Source organism: Manis javanica, chromosome 13, assembly GCF_040802235.1.
Source record: "Manis javanica isolate MJ-LG chromosome 13, MJ_LKY, whole genome shotgun sequence".
Classification (NCBI taxonomy): Eukaryota; Metazoa; Chordata; class Mammalia; order Pholidota; family Manidae; genus Manis; species Manis javanica.
In genome coordinates, this window is record NC_133168.1 from 99330547 (window position 1) to 99340348 (window position 9802).

General features: G+C 51.3%; 1 protein-coding gene across 1 annotated transcript; it reads right to left on the reverse strand.

Annotated features, from left to right (window-relative positions):
* Positions 1 to 672: 672 nt before the first annotated feature.
* ZNF554 (zinc finger protein 554) lies at positions 673 to 8521 on the reverse strand. Its single transcript, XM_073219524.1, is given in 11 exon segments — positions 673 to 2176; positions 2178 to 2553; positions 2556 to 2871; positions 2873 to 2961; positions 3511 to 3722; positions 4867 to 4976; positions 6476 to 6557; positions 7321 to 7591; positions 7696 to 7909; positions 8226 to 8270; positions 8453 to 8521. Coding segments are annotated over 11 exon segments (2163 nt in total). The 3' UTR covers positions 673 to 1797.
* Between the last annotated feature and the right edge of the window lie 1281 nt (positions 8522 to 9802).

Consider the following 9802-nt stretch of genomic DNA (forward strand, 5'->3'; position numbering starts at 1 on the left):
CTCTGGAGCATCTACCCAAACCTGTAATTATTTCCTTGCAGTATCTGGTTTCTTGTTTAACATCTGTCTATGTCCCTCACTCTGTTATAGGTCATACAGTGTCACAAAGTGCAGGGCTTGCTGCAAAAATGAAGATATTGTAGGGGAGGCCTTTGTTCAAAAGTATCAAGAATAGAGATGGATAGAGCAGAGTATTCCACCGATCACAGGACCTTTTTGAGAGTGTAGCCTTGGGTGACTGCACGGACCGCAACTCCTGAAGCTGTCCGGCTTCCTCAGCACTGGGCTATATATTCAGTGAAGGCAGACACCTCATCTGTGTTATACGTGGCCACCTGGCAGAGAGTTCAGATTCTCTATAAACAATTGCTGGGGGGAGGGAGAGATCCAGACTGGAAAACAGTGCAGTCATGACACCTCTAAGCCAACTATTCTTACAAAGGTGAAAGCTGAAAACACTTTCCCCAGAAAGTATGTATGCGCCCAAGATACATTTTGCATTCAGCCGAAAGGTTGTTCATAGAACCCTTAAGGAAACATACACCAGCCTAGCAGAGTCTACACAGACCCCAGATGAGGGGTCTCTGCTTTAGGGAAAGGCTACAATGTTTATGATCAGGTCCCACCCACTTGAATGAAAGATCTGGTGGGAACCACCCTCATCAGCTCCAGGGAGGAAGATTCAGATGAATGTTAGGAGACTACCGCTCCCCTGTGTCCCTCCTCACCAATGGGCATTGGCCTTGTACAGGAGGCTCAAGCACAGTTCCAGATTCCACTACCTTCTAGTTGAGTGTCTGGACAAGATACTGTTTTTCCTTCTGTAATAGGAGGATACAAACAGCTACTATCTCAAGGGGTTGCTGAGAAGGTTAAGTGAGGAAGCACATGTAAGCGCTAGAATGGAGCAGGGAACATAGCGAGCACCCCGTAAATGTTAACGGGGAGGGCAACGAGGATGCATATGGGTGCTCTTGGTCCCTACTCGGGCAAGTCCACCTCACAGTTGGGACTTTCCCCAGGCCACCAAAGGTCGCTCTACCTCTCCCTGTCCCAAGGCCTGCGGCCCTGTATCCTTGCCATCTGGCTACCCACCCTCCTTCCTAACTGATCAATGAAACTTAGTATTGCTTTGGGTTGTTTCATTTTTACTCGTTGTCAGAACGATGACATAAGTGCCAAACAAAATGGCCAATGGCAGGAAATCAAACACCATCACTTAAGTCTCACAAACTCTGTTCATTTCTCCGCATCTCTGTCTGGCATATGTCCATTTATGTATATATTTCAACTTCACTGGACAGAACTGCAAAACAATATACCATTTGGCACTCTTTATTTTTCACTTTGCACCCAAAGCTCGTTGTCTGGGCATATGCTTTGCATTGCCAGAGTAGTGCATGAGAAAAATCAGGCCCTAGTTAAGTGACCACAGCAGAATGATTAGGTAAAATATAGGAACAGATTATTGAAACAAAGATACTGCATTTTGAAACAAAGAACTGAAAGCGAATACTTTTTGTTTCAACAACTAAACGTGGTCACTCTTAGCAAAATCTCACTCCACGTTCGTGTTCCCACTTATCAATCTTTCACCAGAGGACGGAGCTCACTGGGCAGAGCTCGGCGGCAATGTCGCTCATTAAGAGGCCCCTTCTGAGATCTGGAGCTCAGCGCTTCCTTACAAGAAGGTGGCATAAGCCTGCTTCTTTTCAAGCAGCACATCAGAAGGGGAAAGTCTGGCCTCGCTCATGTAGGGCAGTGCTGAAAGGCGCCTTACAGGGCAGCAAGCCATCTCTAAGATCCAATCAGGTGGCTGCTCTGATAGAAAGCTTTCCCACAGTCAATCATTTTATAGGTTTTCTGACTAGCGTGTGTCTTCTGATGTGTGATAAGGGATGAGCTCTGGCTAAAGGCTTTTCCACATTCACCGCAGCTATACGGTTTCTCTCCGGTGTGAGTTCTCTCGTGCCTGACAAGGGAAGACCTCTGGCTGAAGGCTCTTCCACACCGACTGCATTCATAGGGGTTCTCACCAGTGTGAGTTCGCTCATGTTCGTTAAGTGACGACCGATCACTGAAGGCCTTTCCGCATTCACTACATTCATAAGGCTTCTCGCCAGTATGCGTTCTCTTGTGCAAGATTAGGTAAGAACTCTGGCAGAAGGATTTTCCAGTCTTCACATTTGTAAGGCTTTTCCCCTGTGTGAATCCGCTGATGTTGGGTAAGAGATGGAATCCTGTTGAAGGCTCTCCCACACTCACTGCACGCGTAAGGCTTCTCTCCAGTGTGAGTTCTCAAGTGCTGAGTGAGGGTGGAGCTGTGTGTGAACGCCCTCCCACACTCCTGACATCCGTATGGCCTCTCTCCCGTGTGGATTCTCCGATGTTCACTCAGGGAATGCCTCCGGTTAAACACCTTCCCACACTCGTGACATTTATAAGGCTTCTCCACTGTGTCGTGTATTGTAAGTGCCGTAGTGCGATTGAATGATTTCCTGTGTTCTACATATGTAGAAGTTTGAGTTGTTTTGTGATGGATAAGGTAACTTTTTGGCCGAGGTCTTTTCCATGTTCCTCATGTTCACAGGGTCTCTGATCTGCACATCCCGTCTGATGGTGGTTTAAGAATGGATCAGCTCCCAAACTCCCAATATTTAGGTCACAGTCATGGAAATGTTTCCCTATAGAACCTCCCTGTAATAAAACAAGTTCTGGGCTCAGATGACCATTTTTGCCAAATTCACGCCAGACAGTAGCCTTTGTCTGAGCAAATGCCTTTACTTGGATGTATGCCATTTGCCTCAAAAGCCTCTGGGGTTCTTCAGGGGTCTTCTCAAGTCGACCACACCCCCAGGTTTCTTTGGGGGGGCTCTACGATACTCACACCCTTGGGTATTTCTTCCCCCAAAATCATCTTCTTGTAAATTGACTCCTGGCTTTGCAGTCTAGTCTCCCAATCTAAAATAGATTGAGGGATGGTGGGAGAAAAGAAAAACCTCTAGCTTCAGAATGGTGGGACAAAAAGTACCTCCAGCATAGACAGGGCACATGTGGATTTGTGTTCAAGTGTCAGCTTTCCACCGGGAGAAGGAGAGGAAAAGGAGAGAGGGATCAGAGAGCCGCTGTGCTCAGGACAGGGTGCACGTGTAACAAGTGTGACGATGTGGAAAACCGTTGGGGGGAGGGCAAAGTGAACATAGAAGGAATTGCTCGAAAAAGAAGGGAGAGTAAGAACGGCAGAAAGAACCATCAAGAAAGCAGAGAGAGAAGAGACGTAACAAGAAACACAGGTAGAATGGCTTCAAGAAGAAATGGAATATTCCTTTCTGCGCACCCAGTGAGGGGGGCAGAAGGGAGCACACACTGGTGGATGAACAGAAGACATCAGAACATGCAAACAAGGGCCTCGGCATTCTCCTTATCCAGGTAGTGCCTGTGTGGAGAGATCTGACGTCCAGGGCCCCGGACGCTGCCCCACCCAGTGGCTCCCGGCTGCCTGGCTCTTACCTGAACAGGGGGTTTGGCGGCTTCCTTTCCCCACCATCCACACGGCTTCTCCTTGCTCCAGGTGGAAAGATGCCACTGGGTCAAAGGGTGGACACCCTGTCCACGGGGGAGGGCTGCAGGCTTGAGGGTTCTGTACTGAGGAAGACAGACCATCCTCAGTGTCTTTCTCAGCATTTGGGTTCTTCACGATTTCTGGAAGAGACATGAGTACACTGGACAGGTGGTACACAGGTCAAGCTAAAAGATTTCATTTTCCTATAAAAAAGCTGTGGCTCTTACAGTTCCCCAAAGAATATACACAAAAAGATGCTCAACATCATTAGTCACGAAGGAAAGGGCAAACCGACCAAACCACGAGATATGACTTTACACCTCCCGGAAGGTAATAATAATAATAAAAAAAAGCAAAAACAGAAATATTGAAGAATGTGGAAAAACTGGTTCCCTTGAATGCTGCTGGTGGGAATGTGACATGGGGAAGCTGCTACTGTGGAAAACGGTTTGGCAGTTTCTCACAAAGCTAAATACAGAATTATCATACAATCCAGGAATCTTACTTCTGGGTATAGACACAAGAGTGGAAGCAGAGGTTTGAAGAGATATGTGCCCGCCCATCATCACAGCAGCCCCAAGTGGAAGCGACCCAGGTGTCCACCAACAGATGGATAGATAAAGGAAATGTGGAGCATAAATACAACAGATTATTCAGCCTTAAAAATAAATTAAATTCTGATAGCCTACCATGATGTGGCTAACCCTCAACAACATGGCCCAAAAGGGCAGACCCTGTCCGATCCCACCCCCACGAGGTGCCTAGAGAAGCCCCATCCACAGAGAGACAGAAAGTGGGTGGTGCGGCCAGGGGCAGGGGGAGGGGTTAATGTTTCATGGGACAGAGATTCAGTTTGGAAAGACAAAGTTCTGGAGAGGGATGGTTGCACAACAGCATGAATGTAATTACTGCCACTGACCTGTGCACTTACAATGGTTAAAATGATAAATTTTATGTTATGTATATTTTAGCACGATAAATAAATAAATTTTAAATTACGGCTCTGTACCTGGGCAGAGAGCAAGAATGACCTGACTGTGCAGCCAGGAGGAGTCAGGGAGGTTCCGTACGCTAAGACGTGCACTTCCACAGCAGCTCTGGCTGCCACCCACCGAACAACGCAGGACATTCACTGTGTTGGAGAAGCCAGCAGACTGCGAGCCCCCAGGGGCAGGAGGCAGGCTGCTTCATTCACCAAAAACATCCCCACTTCCTCACATGTCTCTTGACACCCAGGAGATGCTGACCGGGGTGAGTTGAACCTGTGGATGAAGGGCACCGCTCTTACCCAGGGCGGCCAGTGCCGGCAGGTCTCCAGCATCACATCTCTGTAGGTGTCCCTCTGAGCAGGCGCCAGCATCTCCCATTCCTCCTGGGAGAAGTCCACGGCCACGTCCTCAAAGGTCACTAACTCCTAGAATATGACATCCGTTCCGCTCAGGGAGGACCAGCCTGCCCACGCTCACAGGAGGCGGGGCTGAAGGTGGTGGCACAGGGGAGCTCCTGTGGAGCAGGGGGCCGAGCCCAGAAGTAGAGTCCGCTGGTGCCTGGTGGGTACAGTCAGAGGGACACACAGGCCCTGGGCCCTGCTGTAAGCGTGGCGAGCAGGACCAGCACAGGCCTGATGGAAGGGCCACTTCCTCCTGAACCGGTGAATCTAACTGCCAGGTCAATGTTAAATGCAGGTTTAACATTCCCGCGTCCGCACCTGCTTGTACCAAAATTGGGAGACTTGTGGCCATGCCGCCCCATGGTGAGGGGGCTGCACCTATGTTACTGGCCTTCACGTGGTCAATGGGAAGGACCAGGCCAGCCCCATAGGGCTGCAGCGAGCGCTCAGGTCAGCCAAGGCGCCCCTAAGTCGCACCAGAGACAGAGCCCCAAGGGGTTGTGAAAAGTGCTCTTAACAGGCAGCTGGGCTTCTGCCTGACTAAAGGGTAATTACCTAGGCAACCTGCAAACGACAGATCCAACCCCAGCCAAGGGAAGGGGCTCTGCCGGAACCTCTGGTTGCTTTTGGCCACTCTGCCTGAAGTGAGGGGCTCTAAAGAAAAGCACAGGCTGGGTGATGCCTTAAGGTTTTTCTTCCCCTCTGGTGGGAGGCGAAAAGGCACAAATGTTCCCAAATGTGTGCTTTGGGGTAGACCAAAACCACGAAATGTGTCTGTCGTTCATTCCTCCCTGCCAGAAGAGGTTAACTTAGTTCCCAGGGCTGCTGGGAAATTTTAGAGGAAGCAGGAAAACCTGCCTTTTCTCTGGGGCAGCTGCAGCAACCACCCCCCCACCATGTTCCTGCTGGTTTCTTCCTGCGTGGTTTGCCCTCTAATTCCTAAATTCGGTGCAAGGGTTAGTGTAAATTTGCAATTAAATAAAAAGGAAAACAATTTTAATGGCTTTGTATTTTGTGGTTATTACATATAGATAAGAAATTAAAAGTATGAAATATTGCTTTACTATTAAATATAATAGTCATAATATGTAATTGTAGTATTATAGAAACATAAGTACATTATTATTATTTCATAATAGATTATCTCAATCAAGGAAAGTTCAGGGAAAAAGTCTTAGTGGGACATAATTTCTTTGTCTCTTGCTGCCTGGTGAGCAGGTTAAGATGTAAACTTTAAGTATGAAACACTCCGTAACTCATGACTTTTCCTATCATTTATTCCTACCAGAGCCTCAGAGAATGGTATGGAAACGTGGATCTGAGTTGCTGTGGGCTCTGTGAAGTCCCATGGGCCAGGCGAGGCCGGCTTTCCAGCCATCCACCTGTGTGTGAGAGGGTCACCTGTGCACTAAGACACACAGCACAAGAATGCCCAGCTGCCTGGCCTCGTGGGGCTCAGCTTTGTGGCTGTGGAGATACAAGCCGCTGGCCCTGTATGGAATTCTGAATTCACGGATCCTCACCACCTGCACCTGTTCCAGCTTCAAGCTGATGCCCAACAGGGTGCACCTGGGCTGTTTCAGTCTCCGCACACGTCGGACTGACCTGACAGTGGGAACAGGTGCGATGATCAGGATGTGGGGGCCAGGGCAGATCTAGGATGCCTCCCCCAGGGGCCCAAACTATGACAATGTCATGGATGCTGGTCAGACCATCTGGGCCACTTGCTAATGTGCACGGGAAAGGGCTTGTTCTCAGAGGGGACCATCTGTTGGTAAGCTCTGTATTTCTGATGCAAACTGGGTCCCTACACCTGTGGTTGCTGCCCGAACCTGTGCGTCATAGCAGAGGGCCCTTCCTCCCGCTCCCGACAGATCTGCCGTCCCAGCTGTCTGATGGGTGTCCCTACTCACCTTTCTCCTGATAACACACCCCGAGGAGGGCCTCTCACAACAAACACAGCTGTCCCCAGCCTTAAAAAGGATGGACATCCTGACACCTACAATGTGGATGGACCTTGGAAACATGGTGCTCAGCGACATAAGCCAGACACAGAAGGGTAGACCCTGTCTGATCCCACTCCCAGGAGGTCCCTGGAGGAGCCCCATCCAGAGACAGGAAGTGGGTGGTGGGGCTGGGGGCCGGGGGGCTGGGGGAGGGGGTGGGAGTGAGTGTTTCATGGGGACAGAGCTTCAGTCTGGGCAGATGGAAAGTTCTAGAGATGGAGGGTGGGGTCAATTGCATGACAATATGAATGTGCCTCAGGCTGTTGAGCTGGGTGCTTAGACGCGGACATGATGGTGAACTTCAAGTTAGGTGTATTTTACCACAAGTTAGAGAACTTCTTTTAAAGTAAAGAGAATGGTACTTTGGGTGGGGGATCTTCAGGCCTCGGAGGGGCACAGCCCCGGCACGGAGAGGCAGCCTGGACCCACTGCAGGTCTCTCCTCCCACGAGAGCGAGCCTGGGTCCCTGGCCCCAGTGGCGCGGGGGGACGGCTCCCTGGTCCCCCGCACAGCAGGGGGCTCCGTTCTCCGGCTCACACACTACCCCACTGGACAGGGACGCCTTCTGGGGAAGGAGGACGTTCCCGCTGACCTGGTGCCAGGGCAGCAGGCACCCAGCAGCCGTCCTCTCCTCTGTGGAAAAAGCAGAGCCGTGGGAGGAGAAAGGCACCATGAAGACTAGACGCAGACCTGTCCCCGAGTCCCCCAAACGTGGGCCGGGGACCCCCTCAACCAACCGAGGTGCCCCCGCACCGAGAGTGCGGTCAAAGGGAGCCAGTATGGAGGCAGGGGTCTTAGCGGCCCCTTCATCCCTTCACGGATGAGGAGCGACCTGCCCACCTGGGTGTACAGGCGTGCGAAGCATTCATTCCCCGTGTGATGTCCTGGGGCAGCCACAGCAGGGCCCTGCGCCGGGAGGACCGAACCACAGGGATTTCGTCTCCCACAGCCCTGGAGGTGAAAGTCTGAGGTCAGGGTGTCTTCGCTCAAGACTTCCTGTTAATCAGAATTATTACTCCTTATTAAATTATATGAATATGCAATCTGCTGTATTCTTAGAAAATTTGTTTTAATGATATTAATACTAGTAATTACTGATTTGTCATAAATATTTTATTAAAATAATGAAACTATTAGCCCATTTCCTCTTCTCTGGACTTGGATAGCTTATTTCTCTGCCTTCTCCACCCCCTCGGAATTCAGGCAAACCAGGCCGATCTGTTACAACTCCCCAACTCCCTGGAGTTTCTGCCTTCCTGGTACTTACCTTTATCATCACATCAACCCCAAACTCCTCCACGGGTTCCAGTACCTGAAACAAGTCGGCGTCTGTATTTTGGAGCATCCTACCAGTGTGGAAGTGAAGACAAGTGCAGGACTGGGTTTTCAAGGCTGAAATCCTCAGCCCCTCTGAGGATTCCATACCTGGTGTTTGTAGACAGTGGCCAAGGCTACGTAGGTGAGTCTTGCACACGTGAACCCTCCCTAACACACCAAAAGCTCCCCTGGGCATTTCGTGTAGTCTGGTGGCAGGTTCTCAGTGGCTGGGTCGTGCAAGCTCATGGTCTTAGCTGTTCAGCTTGTCTTTCCCGCTTCTGAGCACTCCTTCGCATCACTGATTCCCTGGAGTTAGATGTTGTCTTGGATCTTGCTCTGGCCAATGAAATCGCACTGCCAGGTGCTAGTAAGAGCCAGCGGGTGATCCGAAGCGCCCCCTCTGCCAGTGCACCCAGTGTGGACTGCTCCACCAGCTGAGAGTGTCACATGACACGTAATATTGCCCTGGGGGCCCCAGTCACCCACCAGTCCAACCCGGAGACTTGAACGCAGCCCAGCCCAGCCCCACTCCCTCGGCCACCAGACAGCATCTGGAGTGAATTCAAGTAGGACCAGATTATAAGGCTGGTTCCCAGCAGAGAGAAAGCCATTGCCAGAGACCCCGCTTGGGTCCCATCTCTTCCAGGTGACTCCAGCCACGCTGCTGGGTGAGGACACCCAGAAAGGCGCAGATGCTGGCCCGGACCCTGAGATGCCCGGCCTGTGACAGCCCTCGGGGAGGGTGAAACAGCGTGTGGTCAGCCCCAAGCTCTCAGCGCACCTGTTGGTCCTACAGGGACCATTGGCCACTTGAGCGATGAGAAGAGGGATCACTCCAGGATACAACTGGCAGGATCTGACACCCTTCCCAGCATCCTGAACGTGGACCCCTTGCTGAAGGATCAAACCTGGGAGCAAGTGTGCACCCTGCTGTGCAGGCAGGGTGGCACGGATAGGCCAGCAGAGGAAAAGCCAGCAGCCCACCCTTACTGCCCAGCCCACCAGGCTGCCCAGGACTCCCCACCCCACATGCAGGTGTCATTGAAGGCCTGAGAAGCAAGCCTGTATGGAAATTTTACAAAGATTGCAAAGAACATACAAGTTTCATTTAATTTTCTCCCTTTTTCCTTTTGGGGGAGTGGCAGGGGGTGGGGAGAATGAGGACCTGGATTGGCAAAGACCCTCGTTCCAGGCTCTCCTCTGTGCCATCAGGCCTGGGAGGGGATGGGGATGAGGATCAGGGACACCACACAGCACTGGACACTGCTGGGTGCTCAGAGGTTCCCAGCCCTGCTGCCCTGTGCCCGCTCGGTAACGGGCTGTAGCCGTCCTGCTCCCCTCTGGCTCTGGGCAGGAGGCCGCGTCCCTAGGATCTGAGCCACCAGTTCTGTCTCAGGGACCGACTGCTCACAGGTACCTAGGACACTGGAGCTGTTCCGGTTGCCAGTGACCACACCAGCTTAATGCCCCTGCCACCTTCTCCAGCAGGGTTCTGATTTCCCATAGGTCACAGGGCCCCTGGGCCTG